The sequence below is a fragment of the Scomber japonicus genome, chromosome 16 (assembly GCF_027409825.1).
Source record: "Scomber japonicus isolate fScoJap1 chromosome 16, fScoJap1.pri, whole genome shotgun sequence".
NCBI classification, from domain to species: Eukaryota; Metazoa; Chordata; class Actinopteri; order Scombriformes; family Scombridae; genus Scomber; species Scomber japonicus.
Window position 1 is genome coordinate 11,661,475 of NC_070593.1, and position 24,307 is coordinate 11,685,781.

General features: G+C 40.8%; 1 protein-coding gene across 1 annotated transcript in view; it reads right to left on the reverse strand.

Moving 5' to 3' along the window:
• Positions 1-1,614: 1,614 nt before the first annotated feature.
• The window catches only part of hs6st1a (heparan sulfate 6-O-sulfotransferase 1a), a 62,226-nt gene continuing 39,533 nt past the window's right edge, over positions 1,615-24,307 (reverse strand). Inside the window, exons 2-4 of the mRNA XM_053336365.1 lie at positions 10,736-10,958; positions 9,004-9,252; positions 1,615-6,559 (exon numbers count right to left, since the gene is read on the reverse strand). Coding sequence (XP_053192340.1) covers positions 6,242-6,559; positions 9,004-9,252; positions 10,736-10,958 — 790 coding nt within the window. The 3' untranslated portion in view covers positions 1,615-6,241. The remainder of the gene's footprint in view (positions 6,560-9,003; positions 9,253-10,735; positions 10,959-24,307) is intronic.

Below are 24,307 nucleotides of genomic sequence, written 5' to 3' on the forward strand. Positions count from 1 at the left end.
TGTACCAGCTGCCAGAGAGGCTGCACAGTCTTCCCTTTCTCCCCTGCTGCCCTTCATTTCCCTCTCAGTCTCTGTTCATATGTCAGGCACAAAAACATCCTCTCTTTCCTCCTGTCTTACATAAAGGCCCTCTCTGATTCCTCAGCTCTCCCCGTCTCCCTTACACTCTCACTCTGGTTGGTGCTGTCTGCCCGCTCTGATCTCCCTCCAGCCAATTGCCTCTGCCCCTCGCTGTCCAGGCAAATTATTTTTCTGCCCTGCCGCAGGGGGGTCAAAGTTAAGCTCACCGGGCCTTCGATGAGAAAGGGCGAAGGCTTGTGCTCAGCCAAGGACAGGGAATTATATTTATACCGGCTCTCAGTATCTGTCTCTGCCTTGCCAAATGCCTACCTGCCACAGCAGAGGAAGAAGCATATTTGTGTGCATATACGTGTTAGAATGTCTGTGGATTGAATTAGGTTGTAGATCACTGTTGACAGAGCTGAGGCTGTCATTAGGGTGGGGGCCAGGCTGCTTTATGGGGTCACGGTCCTGTGGTTAGTGTAGGCGAATGGTGGAGATGTCCTCATGTTATAGATTGGCCTGAGGATGGAGGTGCACAAGCCTGGAGGGCAAAGCACTCGAGGCTAGTGTGTTGGTCAAAATGATCAACACACTAAATTGCAACTAAAAGTCCTGCATTCAAAATCTTACTAGCACTCACGTTTTTTTCCAGAAAAATTTGCTTTTAGTATCAAATCTAACAGTACTCATTATTTGTTTATTTAAAAGGATCCCCACTAGCTACCCCACTAACGACAGCTAGTCTTCCTGGAGTCCAGACAATAATATTTAAGAGAAAACAACAGGCATTACAATCTCAAGTAAATATAAAAATATATAAAAATGAAAGAAAAACATTATACAGTCATGTATCACATAACCCAACCACACTCAATCAAATAAGATAATGATGTAATTAAGGAGTTGAGCTCAAATACATTCTTAATCTTCTTTTAAAACCAGCCTTTCCCTTAATTTCACGAACCTCACCTCCAAAATGCAATTGACCTACAGAATACTGACAACTTCATAGAGTCAGACTTGGTGGTAAAGTAATCAGTCAACTATTTGCCCCTCGGGTGTTATAAGAATGAGTATGGAATTTAGAAAGTTATATTTATCATAGCCATAAGCATCATTTTAACACATTATACTGTTGTTAGTGTTATCTATAGCAATGCATATATGACAGACTGCTCATTTGTTTTACATTTAAAATATGAATTTGAAAAGTGACTATAGGAGTGAAATGAAATGGAGTAAAAAAAAAAAATACAATATTTTCCATTCAAATGTGGTGGAGTGGAAGAATAAAGTAACACAAAATGGAAATCAAGTTCAATTTCCTTAAAATTTGTACTTAAGCTTAACTATTCTCAGTAAATGTACTTACTAAATGTTATATTCTACCACTGAGTATTGGCTTCATTTCAAGGTCAGTGACTGGGATGTATTTTCTATAAATAAAAGTAAAAGTAGAGTGTTTTTTGCTGTGTGTGTGTGCATAAAAATAGAGCGACAGAGTGGGAAACTTCAAGAATGATATGCAGTGAAAACCAAAACACAGTCAGGTCTGTAAAAATGAAATATTTTAATTGGTGGCTTGATGATTCATTTTTGCAATCATAAGAAACAAACCCAGAATGATGCATACAGAAGGAGCCAGAGACAAACTGCACACCAACCCAAAAAAACAAAACAAAAATAAAAACAGTCTTTATCACACTCTCTTTAACAAATCTTTAAAAAAAAAAAAAAAAAAAAAAAAAAAAAAAGGATGATGCTATAGCGACACCTGGGTTGCTTCATTGTCACAAAAGGAAAACGCTGTTAAGATATCAGATAAACATGATGAGACATAAAATATTTGATTATAGCTTTATAGCATCAATTTCTGGAATCATTACTTCAGTGAAAAGGATTGAGTTTTTTTCAGTTCAGGTACGGGGGGTGGGGAGGTGGGGTAGGGGGATTATTAAAGGACTGCTTCAAGTATGATGGTCACTTGAAGGTTCATCACAGAAAGTGGAAAGCTGAAAAGAAAACACTCTTTAAAAGAGGAGAACACAGCACCGCTCTTCAGTTTTGTATTCGTTCCTTCACCAATAACGCAGAAACAGATATTGGTTTGAAGCCCAAACATGGTGTAATATAAGTCTGACTGGAAAAAAGATGAGGCTGTGGGCAAAATGCCTGGAGCTGCTGTGTTTTCAAGTCTCCAGTTTCAGCCACGATAATACAATGAAAGCGAATTTAATACGAAACAAAACCAAAAAAAAAAAAGAGCTCTCTCTTTCCTTATCCATTTTCCCTGTCCCTATTGCGTTACTTTGAGGGCTACACAAAAAGTAGCATATTGACTCTGGATGTGTCCCAATACCTGTCATTATCCCCCTTCTGTTCTTCTCTCTTTCCCCTCCATGAATCATCCCTGATTTGAAAGGAGCTGATCAAAAAATAGACAAGCTTGCAGATCCAGGGTGATTAGTTGAAATTTAACAATGGGGGGGTGGTGGACGGCTAAATTGTCGGTTTCCCTCCCTTCTTACTTAAAAAAAAAAAATCTATTGTTAAGAACAGGATGCAACACGTTATTCATGTTAATACCAAGGAAGTGCCTGCTGCATGCATCCGCCGGTTGCCCCCCGGATGACACCGAACTTGGCCTACATTCAGTTTAATTAAATCATGCTGTGTTACTTCTTTCCCCCTTCCCACGTTTTACATTCTTTTCTCTACCTTCTCATTGGGTTTTCCACTCTTATTGCTCTGACTCTTTGCTTCTAGTTAAGGTTGGGTTTTGGTAGCGTTTTTTTTTAAATCAAATCCAAATCCAGTATTGAATCTATCTCTTCAACGATTCCAACTCAAAGCTCTGCCATCGTCTTTTATTATATGCTGATCAAATGTGTCTGACATACTGCAGCGTAGCCTGAAGACACAGAAGTATTAAGCTGATCATTTCACAATAATGCTATAAAAAGTTTAACTGAAGTTTAGGTTGTATAATTAGCTAAGACAGGTGTTTAGAAGAATCGCTGCTCTGTTGGTCAGTTGCACTACAAAAAACACACAGTCCACTCAGTCGTAGAGCGGTGTTACAGAGTGATGCTTCTTCTCTCACACAGACAATCTTTGGCTAATGCCGAGTTAATGCCATGCCATGTCAGATGAATGGGAAGCATTGGGGTAGATTCCCATGTTTAAGACTTGCAAGCGTTCACTTTATCTGACAACTCAAGAAGTTTGTATGATAACAAAGTTAGTCATATGAGGGTTTAAAACACTGTACATGAACAAAAATGACATTATATCCATTTAAAAGTTGAATTACACAGAGCGACAGACTTTGGCTGACGTGAGGCGTCCATGTTTGCTTGGTTTTCAGGCACTTCTGTATTATTAAGTAAGTTTTAAGTGCCTGTTGGATATATTGGAGCTTTCAGAAAAAAAAGTCCTAGTTTCCCCCAATTGTAATTACAACTTGGAGGATGACATGATAAGCATAAGTACAGACAATAACCAGAAGTTAAGTTTTAGCTGTTACATAGTCAACATTAATTGGCTACAGATAATACAATTTGCCACAGTTGATGTTTGTCTATGCTGTTCTTTGCAATAAAAAAAAAAGAGCAGACTAAAGATTTAATAATAGAGAGCTTTGGAGCAATAATAGAATTAGAGATGAACAAATCTGGGTATTTTGCCAACCTGATGTTATGCCAAATTCTGTGACCTGATTAGGAATTTCAGCTATATAATCTCTGCAGACATTTTTACCCTACTTTATCACAGTCTTAGTATTTTGGTTCAGTCGCAAAATGTGTATTTGATAGCTATGACTTCATTTTGGTGCATTAACACCACGCAAAAAAGACGAAAAGGTCACACAGATATTGACAGATGAAGTGTGACAATTTCTGCAATCACAGCTATCCTAACTTATATCCCTAGCTGCATCTATAGGGGTCACTTTTTTTCCCTTCAAAAGTATAAACAATGTGACCCCTATCTAAAAAATGATGGAGGCAGCATTTTTGGTTATAGCTGCTACTGAAGTTAAGTATGTCGTATGTTGATGTTTGCAGTGGCGATGCAGCTGAAATTCTTAATAGGGTTCATTATCTGGCTATCAGAACCCAACCGTACTCAGAGATTTTACTGACTTAAGAGTGAAGACGTGTAACACGGGCAGATTTTTACAAATACAAACTCTGAATTTTTAGACAACTATAGCAACACGGTCCTCACACCTAACCATGTCATGGGGAGGAGACGAGAAAATGGGTAAAGAAAATATTAATGGTTAAAGAAAGGGCAGAGGAGATTATTGGCTTGCATCACTGCGGCAGTCACACTGCTGTGACATGCTGTTGGAGGGACTTTTTGTCTTTTTTTTTTTTTTTTTTGCCCTGCCCTCCACCACCATGAAAATGGCAAGTTATTATTGGTCATGGAACCAGTCATTCAAAAAAAACTCGTCAGGCATCCTCTCGCAGTCAGGCACACTATTTACAAAGGCATACACAAATGCCAATCAAAGGCATACTGTACATACTATTTACACACATACTGAAACACAGTCATACGCACAGACACACGAGTAGTCAGAGAAATTACTGTAGTATAATGCAGACATATTATCTGGCAATAATAATGTTGACTATGATCCCAGTACATAGAGGCACTGCTACCTCGCCCCGTCCATCCTTCAGGGTAAAACCAAGTGAAATACCGGTCACACTAACGGACTGCAGGTCACCAGCGCAGTGTGTGCCCTTTTAGCAAGTGGGACAGAGGCTTTTTTGAGACCACTGCTTTTTTTTACAATGCAGCTCCCTGGTCAGAGTAAAAAAAACAACAAAAAAACAAAACAAAACAAAACAAAAAAACATGAGAAAAAACGAGCAACTGAAAATGCCACCCACTACATTAAGGGCTCACATTGCCATGGTGACCGGTAGTTCCACAACTCCCATCTCGAGCATTTGTCTGAGTTAAGGCTTCCAAAGCGCTTGCCGCTCACACAGCACGGTTCTTGGCAACAACCTGCAGCACACTCACTCCTCTCCCTCCTCTCCCTGCCTTTGATTTCTTCACACGTACAGTATGTGAGAATCGGGCTCTGTAATTGGCTGTCATTCTCTGCAGGACTGAAACACACACACACACACACACACGCACATGCACGCACGCACAAAAAAAAGGAGAGAAAAGGAGAAATAATGAACTCGTTAAGCGACAGGAGCTTTGGGAACCTTTAACAGAGAAACAGGCCACTTTTTCTTTCCAAGATGCAAGGCTTCAGTAATGGCTATGGTCCATAGTACGTCAATCCAATCCATTAGCTTTGACTTATAAAACAAACAAAAATAAAGAAATAAAGGAATCACTTTTCTTTAGGCAGCATTATTGGTCTCAGTGTTATTACAATTCTGCTTTTAAAAAAGCATAAAACACAAAAAAGGAAAAATACAAATGAAATCATCCTAAAATGAGAATGAGACTGTCACTATCTCATGACCAAAGCATGTTCATGGGTGATTTTTTTTTTTTAAGCAAGAAAGCTTTATTACAGAACTCAGTCCAACTTCTTCTCCGCTTCTTTCTCTCTTCCTTTTAGGAACAGTCTTTCATGTACTCCCACCTTCTCCTTTGTTCAGCTTCAGCCATTAGCATACTTTCATAGCTTTTTCCAGTTCCTTTGAAATTGGAGCACTGCGTCCAGGAAGTAGACTGGTCCTTAGCGAGGATTAATGGGAATTCACAGACTTAATTTTATTTTCTCATGCTCCATATCAGGCCACAGAGAACGAGAGGAATACAGGAGGAGGAGGAGAAAGGTGTGGGAAAGGGAGGGGGGGCAGGGGTGGATGAGATACTCAGTTGTCAGCAACTCTATCTCTCCTCAGCTCAGTCAATAACGATGATGGGAGAGATGGAGAAACTCAGAAGGGGGGGAAAGGCCAAGCGGGTGCTAATAACAACTGGGCAAACCTCAATAACATGAGCTGATGCAATGGACCAAGCCCAGGTCTCCATAGCAACCACTTAGACCTCATTCCAGCCCAACTCTGTAGTAATGTCTGTTTGTCAGTTATTGGGGTCTTTGATGCAGGCGCCACTTTCTGTGTAAATGTGTGTGTGTGTGTTTTTCACATTACATATGCATATCTGTGCGTTTGTTCTCATTCTGCCGCTACCAGCGGTTGATGATCTGGTTCATGTAGTCCTCAGTGGGGAGCCTGCTGCCCGCCTCCTCCGTTCTGCCTCCCTCCTCACCCTCCTCCCTTTCTCCTTCTCCGTCCTCCAGTGTCATGACGGCACTCTGCCTGCTGCGGGAGGGCCACAGGTTGACGCCAAGGCCCAGACCCTGGTGGTTCTGCTGCATGTGGTTCTTGATGCGCTGCTGCCGCCTTTCCTGTTGCCTGGTGAATTGGTAGCGCTGCTGGAACAGGTCCCTGGCGTAGTCGTACAGCTCCATGTCCAGCTCGTTCAGCTCCTCTATACGCTGGATCTGAAAAAGGAAAGAGGGAATATGCTGTGTTACCGCTGAAACAGTAGAATGAAACCACAGAAGGAAAAAAAATACAGAAATAAAAACGAAAAAAAGTGAAGTTACAGCAGTGGTAGATTGAAGGCCTTTGAGAAGCAGTTTTCACACAAGAGGAAACAACATCACACAGTCATGTGTTTTTGGATTTCAGTGCAGCATGACTGATGTTTTAGTGGATGACTGAACTACAAGGACACAGCCAGGAAGGGAGAAATATCCATAAAACTGGTTTCTTAACTAGTAAGTCTGGTTTTTCTCTGCACTTATCAAGCATCTCATGGCAGGAAATCAACCCTGACGAACCAAAATTCCTCCATTTATGATCCTACTACTAAGACTAATGGCAAAAGCATGATCGACTTTCTTAACTTTTGAAATTACTCCTGTCTCTGCTGATATTTAGGAGAGCTCCACAGGTGATGCCAGTTGCAACCACATATCATAGGAGGAGACATATTTATTGACGACAACGAGGAGTATTAAAAGTTTGATTTGGCAACTACGACTGACCTTTTGAGAGATGCTCTCTCCACAAAAACCAAGGTGCTCAAAACCTCACAGTAACAGGGAAAATACGGCTTTGCACCAGTGAGGGTGTGGGATTAATTTTGTTGAAGGTTAACTTTTAGCACATTTCATTCCAGAGGGAGTCCGAGACGCTTGATAAATAACCGCCATGATGCTTGGTTTATGGGAATTTATTTCTGCTTTAGTACGTTACTGTGATTAAACTAATAAACTTTTAATTCTCGTGTTCACTCAATTTGTTCTCCCATTGCTGCTTCTTCTCTCTCTAAAATCGCTCTACTGCCTCTCCCGTGCTCTACTCCCTCATTAGCTTGTAATCTCAGCTCTATTCTCTCACAGTTTAATTGGAAAGCCGACAACATAACTTTGTTTTTTAAATGAAATAAACCTGTCCCCATAGTTCCTGGACCATTGGGATGTACAACCACAGAGGAGGGGGACTTGTTTGGCACCTATCAAAGAGGAACTTGAAAGGCAGGTAAAGTTCCTTTGGTCAGAAGGCAGGTACAAGTCTCTGAAAAGGTTCTTAGTCCTTTGGGAAAGCTCCTGCAGAGGAAAAGCCCTATTACATGACATTTGTACAAGAGCTTTATAAGGCCTGTACCTGCAGAGTGAAAGAGAGAGTGAGAGTGAGTGAGAGTGTGTGTGTGTGTGTGTGTACTGGCAATATGTGGGGCAAGATGACAGGAACGTGTTTGATGTTAACTTGTGCAATGCAGCTGGCTTTATTGGCATGCATCATCTGCTGTGTGCGAATACAACAAGGAGGGGGAAATGTGTTTAATTAAGAGAATCCCTTTGAAATCAGCGATCAAGCGCGGTGTATCATTTGTGAGCAACGCGTGCTACAATAGAGGGGAAGCGACATGCTGCATCGCTGTAAGAAAATTAGAGATGTTTGATGGGCAGAGCAGGGGACACCGAAAACAAAGCAGTGAAGATGGCGTTGAACTGAAAGTCAGCAACACAAAGACTTCATCTATCACACAAATAATCTAGAAACCAGTTCCAATCAAAAATGACTCACTGGGATATTGAAGCCACGAGGGCATAAGTGGGCTTTCAGCAGCTTTGCAGGGGCCTCTAAAGTAAATATTCTTTTCATCACCTGCTGATGTAATTATTTGACTTTTAAAAAAATAATTAATGTCAGGATTTCACATGGTGCCTTTAGAAGTATTTAATTTGAAAGCTAATTTTAAAAACTCATTTCTACTCAATGCCACACACTGCCTCGCCCCACCTGTCAGACGCCACACACTGCAAACTTTCCCTATGTGATATTTTCTCTTTTTTGTGATAATAACCATGGGCCCACCTTTCCACAGCCACCGTGAGCAGGGCATATTTTATTTTCTATCCTCCCTACTGGTTTTGATGTATAAATCACCTCTCCGCTGTGTACCGGGATGATTTTTTTTTCTTCTTTTTTGGCTGGGAATTGAGTCTAAGAACTTCCACATTGGACCAATCAAAGTGTGAAGAACATCTTTGAAGCTGCTGTTTTTTTTAACAGTGACAGTCATCCCAACTCATTTCACAGCTATATAAGACCACTGTGTTTACTCTCTGTGTCCCTCTTTTTCTAATTTTCTTTTCCCTCTACATCTTTTCTCAGATAATCTTTCACTTCTTTTGGAAAATACTTGTTTTATTTCCTGGTCTGTTACTGAAATTTGCTACCACTGCCATATCTATACTTTAAGGGAGAAAATAAGACTTTTTTTCCTTGAACCATTTTTAAAGAAACGTATTAAAATAAATACATGTCGTAATTGAGTATTTACATTTAACACTATTGTAAATACACTTTCTCTTGAATGTTTGCTTGATATACAACTTAATCTACAAAATGATGACTGAGCTGCTGTACAAACCGTAGCATTGTCCAGGTCCACCCCTGCAGCTCGGGTGCTGTTGTACTGCATGAAGGGCCTGATGAAGCGCAACCTGAAGGTCCGTTCAAACAGGAACTGAGTTTTCCTCTGGTACTCTGTCAGCCCAAAGAAGGCCATGTCTCGTAGGTTCTTCTTGGCCGACTCCAGGAGAAGCTGGGCCCTCTTCTTCTCTGGAACTGTGGACATGTTGTAGCAGCCGACGAGACTCAGGTCTGCTAGCATACGTACCTGCAGACAGGGGAACAGTGGATACAGAGCAGCATGTTTAGCTAAAAGGGATCAACCAATCAGGTGTCACATTTAAGTTATAATTAAGAGAGACAGGAAATATGTAATATTGAATTTCAGAAGGTTTATCAATTGCAGGTACATCAAGCATAATATTTATAATGGAATTTATCCTGGTGAATTGATGCTGAACAGTGCTGAAATGATGTGTTGATGACTTCATCAATATTAACTGATATCTCGTTAACATCCAAGTTATTGAATTAAGACACAAGATTATGAAAATATTGTTTTTTCTTTCTTTAATGGGATTTTATCTCTGGCTGTTTCATTGTTGATCCCTTTTTAAAAGAATAATAATAATAATAATAATAATTAACTTTTCTCATAAAGCATCTTTCATACACAACATGCTGTTTGCTTTAAATTAAGAAAAATAATTGAAAACAAAAGAAAGAGGAGACCATTTTATGAATGAAATTAGTTTAAAATGTGGTTTTGAATTTCAGAAGATAAAGTAAATTTAAATTTGGAGGGTTTTAGGGATTTACATTTTATAAATTATATAATTGATCACTTGATCAAAAAAGAAAAAAAAAACAGATTAACTGACTGGGAAAAAAACATTAGTTGCAGTCCTAATCCTGAGATACTGCATGTTGTAAATCCTGTATTGTGTAAATACCTTCTGATATATAAGAATGTATAACTACTTCACATAATCACCTGTTGTCGTTGGTAAAACTAAAGTATTCAACACTTTGGTGGATTTTACTGCAAAATGAGAGATCACCAAATCGCTGAGTACATCCAGGAGCTGTTGGTGTTACAGTCAGGAGGAGGAACTTCATACAGATTTGGATGCACAGCAGTAAACCACCTCAGTCTACTGGTCCACCAGGATGCCTCAAGTATGTATGTATGTGTATGTGTGTATGTACGTGTACGTGTGTGTGTATGTGTGTCAATTTATAAGTCATAGGACCCTGAGTAATAACACCCTCAGGCTGCAGATGAGATAAGCTGGCCAACATGTTTAGGTGGGAGACTGAGATAGCGTGAGAAAAAAGAAGGTGTGAATTTGAGGTGTTTATGGCCAGCAGGCGAACTCCTGACTGTGTGTGTGTGTGCCTGTATGTTTATGTTTGCATGTGTGTTATTTGTCTTGTAGCCCTGCCATTCCTCCTATTTCTAACTTGTAGCGAGTCTACATGTGAGCGAATCAAATTTTTAAAAGAAATCTATCTACTGTGTGTGTATTTGGATTCTTGTGTTAAGATTTGATCTAATATGTCATTAACACATTCGTTTTTCGGTGTGTGATGAAGCTTCTGTACAATTATTTTTTAATGGACAGGCATTTTTTTGGTATCAGCTGATTAAGTTGATACAGTCACATCACCTCACTTCAACTGTTAACAAGCAAACAGGAGAGGATTCGGAGCTACTAGTATGGTTGCACTGGACTACGTTTTTTCCTCACCTGTCTGTTGTTGGCCAGGTTGTAGGGGCAGTCCATGAACTGCTGCAGGGTGCACCCCGACCAATCAGAGCCCTCGTAACAGGAGGGCAGCTCCTCGGGCGTCGGAGTTCGTCCATCACACATGTGCAGGGAGGTTTTCCATGTGGCTCCCCGCTGGACGTGCCTCCACTCGCTGAGGTAGCGAGACACCGGGTCCCTCAGCAGAGTGATGTAGTAGAACTTCCTGTTGGAGGTCAAGAAAGTGGAGCAAAATAGAGGTGAGGAAGAAGTAGGAGGAGGAGGACGGGGGGGGGGGGGGGGGGGGGGGGGGGGGGGAACCAGAGGGATAAAGAAGAGAAGAGAGATTTAGATTAACAAACTGTTGCTTTAATTGCACAAAAAACTGTTTGTCTTGCCAGATCAATCAATAAAACAACAAACTCAAACACTCTGAATTTAGAAGACAGAACTAAAGCCAGTAACAGCATATCCTGCAAAAACAAGTGTTTTAAAAAAGTAAATTCATTAGCTTCCCACATCTTTTCCTTTTGAAATGATTGAGTTTTCAGATAATGTTGCACAGCACCGCAGAGCAGAGATTAGAGAATAGGAGTGAGGAGCAAAAAGGTGCAGAGATGATTAAAAAAACCCACTGCATCATGTGTAATTCTCCCTTTCCCCATGTGGTGGCACTGTTTACAATGGTTTACTGCAGAAGTTCAGCAACTCAGTAGGAGGAATTCTCCAGACTGGGGTTGTCATACTTAATACCAAATTATTTGCATTTACTAGAAACAGGCCTGTGATGCACAAAAGAAATCCAAGCAGCAGATAAGGAGTCAAACTACAAATGAGCGGGAGGGGGAGGTGAGGCAGAGAGTTGATTTGTGAGGCGGGGGATCAGGTCAGCGTTCAGGCCACTGTGCAGGAAAAGAAACTGCTGGCACAAGCACATCTCACTCTGCAAAACACATCTCCTTGCTGAAAACATCCTTCTGCCTGAGACCCTGGCAAACACACACACACACACACACACACACACACACACACTAAACATCCTTCCTCTTGCACCTAGTATTAGGTCTGCATCCGAGAGATGACTCATCCCATCCCGCATCTGAGATTTGGATGGGACCGCTTCTGTGCTGTATGTGTGTGTGTGTGTGTGTGTGTGTGTGTGTGTGTGTGTGTGTGTGTAAGTAACGTAATGGTGCATAGCACAGTTCAATGTCTCTCCAGAGAGGACACTCCCACCAGAGCGGAGACCTTTCCAGGCCTTCACACTCCAGCTAATTACTGCAGTCTAATCAATCAACACATCCTCATTAACCACACACACACACATACACAACCTGTGCGTGTGTTTGCGTGTGTGTCTGTGTGTGCCCTGCAGTGTGTCTGGGAGCGATGGTATGGATTTGTCTGTGCAACGGACGCACGCCGCTGCTCGAAAGTATACACAGGCACACACACGCTGCTGCCCTCCTCTCTCCTGGGCTTGCATCACGTCAGAGGAATGTTTGCAGAGAGAATTCTGTGTGCTGATGGGTCTCTACGAAATCTCCTGGTCCACACAAGCTGCCACAAACCCTGCTCACATCCACACACACACACACACAGACTCCAACACTAAATCTTTGGCTTCACACTACAAAGCTTGCCTGGGCGAGAGAGGAGGGGCTGCTTGGTGGACACAAAGCCCTAAGTGTCACACAAACAGTAGCAGTGTCTGGATATTAACAATAAGTGGCTAAACCCCCCGAAATCCAGCGGCAGCAGGAGATCCTGGACAACACAACGACTAAAACCCTAAATCTAGCAACAAGCTGAGAGATGGTGCATAGTAAAAAAACAACCAAACCCTAAATCTAGCAGCAGCGACGACAACGACATCCTGAACAATAAAACAAACCAACCCCAAATCAAATTTCATCTGGGAGATCCTGCGCAACAAAACAACCACACCCTGAACGTGGCTGCAGCATGGAGATCCCTGCAAATGAAACAAATCTAGAAGCAGCAGGGGGATCACTGACAATGAGACAACTAAAGCCTCAATCCAGTGGCAGCTGGGAGATCCCGGGCCAACGAGCCAAACAGACCCTCAATCCGGGGGACAACGGGGGGATCACAGCCATAGACACAAGTATCTAAACACTAAATCCCATCAACCTAAACCTAAAATCTCATCCCGAGATCTAATCAAAAGCAGGGGCGGAGGGAGGCAGTGGAGAGGAGCAGTCAAAGTGGAGCCTGCAGGAGAGCGGGGTACATTATGGAGATTCCTATGATGACATTATCAGGATTCCTAACACTCCCCAGAGTGCAGTGTGTGTCTCCGCGAGTGTATGTGTGTGTGAGCCTGTGTGTGCAAGACTACGCCTATTAAATCAGTGATGACATTTTCCCCCTCTTGGCTTCTATTCCACAGAAGAAAACACGGCACTGTTTGGCCCTTGCTACAGAGACAGGAAGAGAAAAAAAGGGAAAGGGTGAAAAACAGAGTGAGAGAGAGAGCAAGAAAGAGAGAGGGAGAAAAAAAGAAAGAGGGAGACAGAGAAAGAGAAAGAGAGAAATAGAGAGAGAGAGAGAGAGAGAGAGAGAGAGAGAGGAGGGGGCGGAAGAGAATTTCAATTAGTTTTCTAATACTGTGAAAGCAGTGAGGGCCCCGAGCCCAAGTGATTTATCAAAGTTATGGCTCCCGCTATAATGAAGGCTCAGGCATATTACCAAGCAAAATAAATAAATAACATCGCACACAAACACACAGGAAGCAAATACGCACACACGCATACACACTGGCATACATGCAAACCTAAATAAATGATCTTAAACGGCATGCTTGCCTGTCATGTCTGCTGGGTCAGGCAGATTGCAAAACTGGTGCCGCGGAGACTTTCTCGCCTTAAAGCCTAATGATGTCTGGCTGTGTACTCAGATCCCTAGGTAATGATGTTTCAGCCCACACACATGCTCACACAGACACATTTACTTACTTACCAGCCAGTCCACTCCCTTTAACACACTTCCTCCCTTCACATGCACACAAATACACACATACACACACACACACATACACGCGCACTCCCTTCCTCCGAGGCGACAGAATATTATAGCAGATATATTTTTTTATCACAGGTGATACTGCTCAAAGTTGAAGCATATGCGCATGTCACATTAACTTCAAAGCTAATACGAGCCGCTCAATCTCTCACTGTCGAGATTTTAGCCCATGATCCGGCGGCTGGGTGCTGGAATTTGCAGTCTGGGGAGCAGAGCCTTTGAGGAGTCCTCCTGCAGACTACATTTTACGTGTGATACATTTTATACAAAACTTCTCCTGCTTCTGTGCTTTGCTCTCCCCCTCCCCACCACCACCACCTTTTTTATTGTTTTTAGTTATCTGTAACCAGGCCCTGTCAGTGTATTAGCTGTCTAGACTATAAAAAAAAGGAGGAGGAAAGGATAACACATGCAGTCAGTCATCCTCCATTTCTCTCACGGTTTTAGAAGAGCTTTCTGGCCTCCATTTCTCTACTTCACCATCTTGCGTGCACATCTGTGTGTTTACATGCGCCATAAATATGTGAGGATGAGACATTTGTAAGCCGTCTCCACCGTGCCAAGTGTATAATTCTTGGAGATAAACAATGAATACTTGTAATTCTTTGGCTTTTTTGGTATGACAACAGAGAAACTTAATGGAAAACATTGGGACAACAGAATAAACATCAGTAGCTTCAACCCAAGAGTTCCTGTATTGGTCTTCAAAAAAAACCATATTGGTCAAACTATTGTGTGCAAGCCAACAAATGCGAGTACATAGGAACTTGTTGAGCGTTATCAAGAGGAAACACACAGTCGCTGCGCCTGTTATGGTCCCCCAGAGCCGAGGAAAATGAGCCCTTTGCTTGCTTCCTGTGTGTCACAAATCACCACCTCTACAGCCTCCCCTTTCTCCGCTTAACCTCTCCGCTTAAATCTTTCTCCTTTTCTGTCTCCCGTCTTCTCTCAGCCAATCTCTTATTCACGTCTCCCGTCCCGTAGTTGTGTGCCTCTGCCTGATTACCATGTGTTCTCCCCTTCTAGGAGTTGGTTTAGTTAAAAATCCTGTTGTCATCAAACCAGGACCCTTGCGTAATATCCCGGAGGGTGCGCTGCAAAATCGAGGAATGGTGAGCTTTAAAAATTGTTATACTGCACCAGAAAGAGCGGGTAAAAGAGAATCTCATTAATCAGGATTGGGTCTACAGTTTCACATGCTTGGGTTACCATTTTTAGATTATGGTTTGCTCCAATTAAGGATGTTTTTTCCTCTTATGACAGGAAAGCAACAACAGGAGCACAAGAAATACTGGAGGTGGTTTGTGGCTGCAACACACAAGAGATATAAAGTCTGTCTCTCAAGAGCGTGAAAAGTTTAGATGCTTTGTTTAAGGTTATAACTCATAGTATGATTTACACATGCACGCACACACACACAAAACAGAGCGACGCCATCCCACTGTGTAGAGCAGGCATGATTTATTAATAGTCCACGGATGTTTGTTGAAACCAGATCCACTCAACAACACAGCTCTTTCCCACCTCTAAAAATGGACGTGAACTCAAACAGCTCAAAATAACAAAAATTAAAAAATCACTCCACAGATGTAAGGTGGCATGTTTTTCTCCCCCCCAAAAAAAGAATGTGCTTGTGGCTGCTAATCAAAATTTAAACACACAGATGTAGAGAGATAGATCTTAATTTTCTGGCTGCAAATAATCAACTAGAAATATGGTTGTATGTCTCTGCCAACCAGTCAAGCTGTAGTTTATATCAATGTCTGTCCAGATTCATAATGTTCGTAGTAAAGTCTTTGAAGAAATTTAATAAAGAAGGTATTAAGTGTTTTTTATGGTGAAATGGAAGTTATCACTATATTGACATGTATGATTCCAGTGAATAATTCAGCCCTGACTTTGAAAAACTATTTTACTACTTTCATTGTCTAGCTTGTTATTTGTCGTCTTTCCCCTTGTGTCAAGTCAAATTCCTTGCATGTGCTAATAAAGCTGATTCTGATAAAACACAAAGCTGTAGCCAAGACAGTAGACAATGCTTCAGATATGGATGTTGCTGCAAAGACGCTACAAATACACACATCTTCAACCCGGCAGTAGACACGATCTACACAATCAAGGTGGACACCCAAGTTAAGTGCCACCGATTCTGTGTTTGACCAAATGTAAAATATAGTAACAATCTCCCCTTCTGATTGTGAGTTAAGGTGTTGAATAATAGCCAGTAAAGTATTTTTGCAGAACATTATGTCACAGTGAAGCTGACCTTTCACCTTTGGGATAATACCATCATCTCATCATTTTATCCTCTTAGACATTTATGTGAAACTTTGACATAATTAGCTAATGAATTCTTGAGTTATGGCCAAAAGCCTGTTTGAATGGGATGAACATGGGGTCGTAATGACCTTGACCTTTGCCCACCCAAATCTAACCCGTTCATCATTAAAACTAAGTGGATATTTGTGAAAAAATTGAAGAAATTCCCTCAAGGCGTTCACAAGACATTGATGAGAATGGGACAGACAGACAACCAGACAAGTTAATGTCTCCAGCCACGGCTGTTGCTAGTGCAAAGGCATAAAAATAGGCGTTTGGCTGGGCTTAATAAATCACTGCTGGATGCTGCGATCTGCCAACTTTCCATCACCTGTGATATTTCAGCATTTCTGACGAGGCCTGGGTTAGAGCTGGGTATGAGGAACAGGTTCTAAATTGGTGTGGGTTTGTTTGTTAGACACAAACAAAGATCTGTTTGTACACCTATTGATTCTTTGTACCTACTGCACTCTAATAAATGTACAGTGTTTAACACAACAGTGGATTGGAGCTAGCACCTGAAAGTGGCACTGAGCTTCAGAAAAGACAGGAATGAGTCAGTGAAAATCTGGGCTGCAAAAATGATTATTTTCTTCATTAATTAAATTATTTTCTTAATGAATTTAATAGCTGTTTGTCCACAAACAGCTGTGGCTCAGGAGGTAGAGCGGTTGTCCTCCAATTGGAAGATTGGCTCCTCCAGTCCACATGTCGATGTGTCCTTGGGCAAGACACTTAACCCCAAATTGCTCTTGTTGCTGCGCCAACGGTGTGTAAATGAGAATGAATGGTTAAATTCCCCCTGATGAGCAGGTTGGCACCCTGCGTAGTAGCCCCTGCCATCAGTGTAAGAATGTGCGTTAATGAGTGAATGAGTTGTAATGTAAAGCGCTTTGAGTGGTCGTAAAGACTAGAAAGGCGTTATATGTAAGTACAGTCCATTTAAAAAATGTCAAAAAATTTGGAAAAATGTCAATCACTGTTGCCAAAAGCTCAAAGTGTTTTTTCTTCAAAAGAGTCAAAACGATTTATTGATTATGAAAATAATTGGTGATTAGTGACTAATTGTTGCAGCTTCACTGAAAATAATGGAATGGACGTTAAAGAATTTACTACAGTCTGGAGCAAAAGGTCAGAGTTGACACATGGTACAAACTAATTTCTTCTAAACTAAAAAAGACTTAGTTCATGGTTCACAGACGCCACCAGTCATACAATCACATACCTGTCAGATAATTGCTCAGGTAATAATATGCCCTGAAGGCACTGATGGTTGCACTTGTTTGTACACATGAAAAGCCACAGAAGTAACAGTGTGAAGAAGAAAAAAAGGAAAAGAGAGACCTTGAGAGAGAAGTTCAATTTCATAAAGTTATAAAAATGTCTGAAAGGTGCGAGAGAAATGGTTTTCAAACTGTTGACCGGCTGACAGACATCTTAATGGATAGGTTGACAAATGTTCAAGTCTGTCATAAAACAATATTTAGGTGCCCAAAAGAACATTGAAACAAGTTTTTCTTGCTGTAATCATTCCTCCTGTTCATATCGAACATCAGAAGCTCCCTTCATGATTCACTTTCAATGTAAATGAATGGGGACAGAGTGTTCCTGAAGTCATCTGGTCTGCTGAAAATAAAGTTGTTTTTTGCTTTCAGTGTATTTTGGTTCCTTTTGTTGTGCCTGGTGCAGACTGGAAGATTTTCAATCTTAACTGATTTTAAAAACATGGGAGACCACAGACATGACAGATCTAACCTAGTTTTAATATTTTGCACACCAGATGATTCAGTCAAGATGCGGGACCACACACTTGGCGTTTATACTAAATGATTTCAGAGCGGCCTTGGGAATTCACAGAAACTTGTGTGATCAAATGTGACCCCAGAAAAACACAAACATGGAGTCAGACTGTTGTCGTCAGCTGGTTGCACTTGTGTGTACGTTATGGTTTTCCACCGAAAAACAAAAAAGCCAAAAACAAAACAAAATGTGGATGAAGTCATGACTGAAAAGATGGAAATAGGCTTTTGCAATCTTGCAGCAACATCCAGTTGGTGGCGCTTCCCGGTCAGCTCGCTCTCATTGGCTATTGCAGATTTCCGCTCAATATTCCATCACTGTTCCTTTTTACACTACAGGACTTCAAGTCGTACATATCAAACATGTTTGATATATAGGATTTGAAATCAGGGTTAGACTCCTATCCAGATGGTAACATTAAGATTAAGTCTGTAAACCTCTCACACAACAGGATTATTATTAGCAGATAATCTGTTCAGACCAGCCTCGGATCAGGAACACACCCACAATTATTGGGAGGGGCCAATCAGACCCAAAATCTGCCCAATTACCCTCTAGTGTGGGGCCAGCATAATAATAGATAAGTAATTGAATTGGAACGATGTTTGATAAAATCTAAATAAGTTCCAACCCTATCCTGGGTGTAAAGCATGTGTGTGTGTGTGTTTGTGTGTGGGTCTGTCATAGGCTACTTTTGGGGACATATTTCAGACCAGTTAACTGGGAACATCTTGTCCAATATTGGGGACATAAACTGTGTCCCCAGTTAGGAAAAAGCTGATTTTTGGGTCAGTGGTTAGTTTCAGGCACGTCTCCAGGAAATTAATATAAATATATGTAATGTCCCCAAAAGTGACTACCGGTATAATCTGATATGAGTGTGTGTTAGCGTGTGTGTGTGTGTGAGTGGAGGAACACATCAGCACTTCAATCTCAACAAACTGACTCCACTGAGGCCTTGATGTTGATTTTTTTTTTTTTTTTTTTTAAAGATAATATGCGTTGTTTAATTTCATTTTTAGCCCTAAAACAAATGATTGCAGGGTTGGAGATTGATCAGCTTCATCAGTCAGTCGTGGTTGTGAACCTGGAAATGCCTCGTCTACATGTCAGCTCCTCCCGTACGTGAGCACCAAATCAACGATGACCTCTCAAGACTAAAAACTTCACCCCTTCGCCCTCCCTCCTACTCCTGTTCTTCTTTCCTCCGCTCCTCATCCGTCATATCATCCCGTGTGTCCTGGGTGTCTTCTGGCCAATAATGACGCATTGAGACAGACAGAAATAGACCCTCCGGTTCAGACAAGCTCTCGAGGCGTCATTGCTGCCCTCGCTCATTCTTACCTCCCTGTACAGCTCTCCGTCTCTTTTTATTTTCTCCCTCTCTGTTAGTAGATCAATAAACGGCCTCAGGACTCAGACAGCTCGCCTTTGTAGTTTGGACTTTAAACACACAAGACGTACGAGAGACAGAGTGAAAAAACAGAGAGCGAAAGAGAAGAGGGGGAGAGTAAGAGGAGACAGAGGCGACAGGGTTGGAAAGAGGGGACGGAGAGGGGCCACAAACGTCTAGAAGGAGTCCAGCAGACATCCAGGAGATTGTGGTTTAATATGAAGAAACTTGTGGAAAATCCTCATCCTCTCTCAGCAAAGACGACATCAGATTATTCCAAGAAATCTATATTATGTTTTCTGAACACTTTCTATTACAACAATCCACACTTTCTATATATCATGACATCCTGACTGGGATTTGGGGACTTTTGGAGGCAATTTGATCCGTTGTGTGCTGATGTGGCCGGACAACGTGACTGAACTAGGCCAAGTCTGGTGTTCATAATGAAATCATATTATCTCAAAGCAACCATCGACAGTGGGTTTAAAATTAAAAAGCTATGAAAGTTTTTCATACCTTTAAATATTTAATTTGATAGACTCACTCTGAGATACTGGGCTTTTTATTTCAAGTCAGCACTGAAAAAAAAGTGGCAGTGTGATGCTGAAATAGTCGATTAGTAGAAGAAAGTGGACCGAGAGAAAATAAAACCTAAACAACTCCAAACATTCACTGGTTCAAGCTTTTGAAATGTCATACTTTCTCTGTTTCATATCTTTTAAATGAGATATCTTTGGGGGTTAGGACCATTGTTCAGACATAACAAGCTGTTCATGGAGGTTTTCTTTGGGAACTTGTGACTAAATAAAGTAATCAACAGATTCATTGATAATAATATATAATTGCAGCACTACAATCAAGTTATTCCAACATGTTTGTAAGCTTATAAACATACCAATTATGAAACATATAAGATGTAAAATGTCACAAACAGAACTGGGGCTCCAACTAAGGATAATCTTCATTATTGATTAACCTACTGATTCATTTCCAATCTATTTAACATTGTCAGCAAACTTAAAAAGAAAGACCAAAGTGAAGAACCTTTACAATTGAGTCCAAGGTGACATCCTCAATCTGCTTGTTTTGTCTGATTAACCACCCAGAACCAGAAGATCTTCAACTCACTGTCAAATATGATGAAGAAATGAAGCAAATCCTCACATATGAGAGGCTGGAAGCTGAGATTTTATTTTATTTCAGCTTGAAAATGACTGAAATGATTAATTGGTTATCAAAATTAACTTTATTGTGATTGACTGATAGACTAATCCATGCAGCTCTAACAAGAACAATTAATCAATTAGTCAGACATGTTGACAGTCTATTAAATATAATCTAATAAGCAGCAAATATTAGTTGGTTACAGCGTCTCATATGTGAGGAATCATCTCCTCTTTCTTTCATGTATTAATTTAAAATGAGAATATTTGGGTTTTGGACTGTTGATCTGACAAAAGAAGCAATTTTAAGATGTCACACTGGGCACTAAGAAATTGTGATGATCACTTTTTAATATTTACCCACATTTTGTAAACCAAAATGTAAATCTAACTAATCAGAACTGCAGTCTACTCGTTGCAACAGTCAGTCAGCAAATAAAATCAAGTCTGTCTATGATATTTCAACGTGAGAATCCTAAAGTGGTGCCATGTGATTACGATTTAAAAAGCATGAAGCCAAGCATTCCTTTAAGTCTTGGTAACACCCAGAATGGGGCCTTCCTGTGGCGGCTGTGTACAGTAAGATTTATTCATCCCAGGTCCCAGGGAGATAATAAATTTGGGTCCAGCATGCAGAACGTTTCGGCGCCCCTGCCGTCACTAACAAAGTATTCAGACGAGCCCGGCTCTGCATGCAAGGTGATCTTGACTAAAAAATGCAAGTTGGCAAAGTAAGTGAGAGTTGCCGTGCAACCATAACTAACGAGCATGTGAAAACTTAGCTTACGCCATGAGTGCATGATAATGTATGGCATGTTGAACTTCTGCACACAGAAAAGCATCTTTTTTTCCCCTTGATTAAAAACAGAGAAAAGAAGCAAACAAGAGGAAGAGTGTGTTAGATTGAAGTGTAGCCTATAGCTCCATGTTACAGTACAGGAATGGAAGCAAACAAAGAGAGGGTAAGAGAGGGAAAGACAGGGGAGGGAATCCCCTGAGTGCAAAGCTATGTTCAGCAGGAATGTACTGCCGCCTGTTCTCTCATGTAACTTGACTGGCAACAGCCCAGCAAGCTGTCTGACAGAGACTGAAGGAGGAAGGAGGGAGGGTGGGATGTGTAGAAAAGAAGATGGATTTGGTGAAAGAGACGGGTGGAGGACAAGCAGAGTTGCGCAAGTAATCACAGATCATTTTTCAATGTTTTCACGATTTAAAGTTGTGTAGTCCTGATAGGGCTGGGTGATATTTAAGATACGACTTCAGGAAATATACATTTATCAACTGTCGGAGCTTTTGCAATACCATTTATACCGAGGTACTTTATTGTCTCGGGGTGAAATGTGATGAAAAGCCCTGATTTGTCAGGTATTTAATTTGTTGGATTAAGCAAAAACAGACATTAATGTTTGATATTTTATTCAGTTTCAGACAGTTTCTTAATTCATTTTCCAGAAAGGCTACTATAGTATATCATTAGTTTTATAATTCTATCCATGTCACCCTGCTGCTAATCTCTGAAATATGAAACATTCAGTTGCTCTATTTAATGCCCACTATTAGACCAAAACTATTTGAGTTTAAGAAGCAGAATGGACTGCCTCAACATTAGAAAATAAATCTCCCCTCAAGCTCTCAGTTTATCTTTGGTTTTAAGCCAGATCATGACAAATAACTACAGATTCGGTGCTAAGTTTGCCTTTGGGATGTAGCTGCATCCCAAAGTAATAAAGAAGTGATTATTAACTGAATCTTATATAAAAGGACTACAAATAACAGTGTAACGACTGGGAATATGAAAACAGGACTCTCAGCAACTTTGAGAAATACTGTACTCAAACAAATAAAGTAAAAATGTATGTTAACTGCAAAAAAATTCAATAAAACAATCTAATGTGGTTTCCTGGCACTGAGAGAAATAATCATGATTATAAGGGAAGACATAGCAATAAAAAAAACAACAGTTATCAGTTGGGCTGAGCGATTAATCAAATTTTATTTTCAATTACCGTTTTGACTTCCAGCAATAATGAAAATTGAGACAAAACTATTATTGTGCTGCAATCCACTTTGCAATGATGCTCTGGTTTTGTCGTGTTAGAAATCCAACACATCAGGACAGTGCAGTGAGAGACAAACAGAACATGTGTCTGAATGTAACAGTCAAATGATCAGTGGTGGAGACTGACATATTTAGACATCTACAGGCAACTTTGTTTTAGTTTCAGTCAGACCTTGTATGCTATTATTTTAGATAAGAGGATGCTTTGCTCCGTGTAATGATCTGTCTTTTCATCCAACTGCTCAGCGCTGTGCTTTCTTTGTCTGCACTCTGTTATTGTGCACATGCTTCCTTGTAAAAAGCTGATTAGAAACCTGGTTATGCATATACACGGCAGAGAAATCTGTGTTCTCCAGGGTGTAAAAATCTACCTGTAGGAACCAGGTTTCTCTAATCCAAACCATAATTCAAACCATTACAGAAAAGCAGGTTTCTTGTTCACGTGACAGTGTAACCTGGTTACTGAAGTCATGTAAACGCACTGCAGAATAATACAAGTCAATGATTTCTGTCTAACTTCTCACTTCTCAAAGTATCATGATGAATAATTATTTTAGTATTGATCATACTCCACACAGCATGCATTTTAACAATCACTATAATAACATGATTAACTCACTTATATTGGCCTAATTTATTTTTATATATATTTTTATATATTGAATATATGTCTAGTAGTTTTCAGTATGTTGTGAAAGTGTACTACAACACAGTTGATCTGATTTATTTTGATCTAATATGTTATTTATTGTTCTTATATTATTTATTTTTATGTTTATTTTTTATTGGCTTCTCAGTTGAATTAGATTTAAAGTTGAGGGAACTTCACTGCTTAAGACAAGTTTATTAAAAAAGTTCAAGTAAATTCATGATGTTTCCAAAGTCAGTGAGAAATCAAATAATCATCATCTCAGTATCGACCAAAATGATCATGATTAAGATTTTTGCTGTAACCGAGCAGCCCTAATAATCAGTGTCCTTTTTCGTAATCATGCAGCCATAAAGGAGAGATATGGGCCAGAGAGAGAGAGGAATGAAGGTGGAGTTTAAGGGTTGTTCAAGGTAACACAAATCAACCCGATAGCCCTGCTTGTGCGTGTGTGTGTGTGTGTGTGTATGTGTGTGTGTGTGTGCTCGTGCAAAATTCCTCTCCACCCGGCATCATGTTCATATGCCTCTTGATACCGAGGTCAAAGCAATCACTTTGCTAATTCGCTGACATATGGGCATGCTGCAATGGAACAACCCCGCCCAATCCCACCATACACACACACACACACACACAAAAACACACACTCCCCTGCACAGTACGACATAATCCTCTGTTCCCCACAAACACTTGCTGTGTGCGATGATGTCAGATTACTGATATGTCCCAGTAGCTCACTTAACATGATGAATGGAAATCATCAGGAGAAAAGAAGTAAGGAAGGAGGAAAGAAGAAGAAGAAGAAGAAGAAGAAGACAAGAAGTAGGAGAAGAAGAAGGAGGAGGAGGTGAAGGAGACATGATGCAGAGTTTGGGGGCAATTAAAAGGCTGGGTAACGAGGCTAATGAGTAGACAGGTGGCCCCCATTACAGAAGCAGCCGCACACACTCATTAACACACTCGTACACAAAAAAAACCTCCCCCTCTGGCTGGGATTAGTGTGTATGCGAGTGTGTGACCCCACTGTTTCCCCGTTAATCAGTCGTCACATACGAGACCGGAGGCAACAGGGTGTTTCTGGTGCATGTGCATTGTGGGGTTTTTTCGTGTGTGTGTGTGTGTGTGTGTGTGTGTGTGTGTGTGT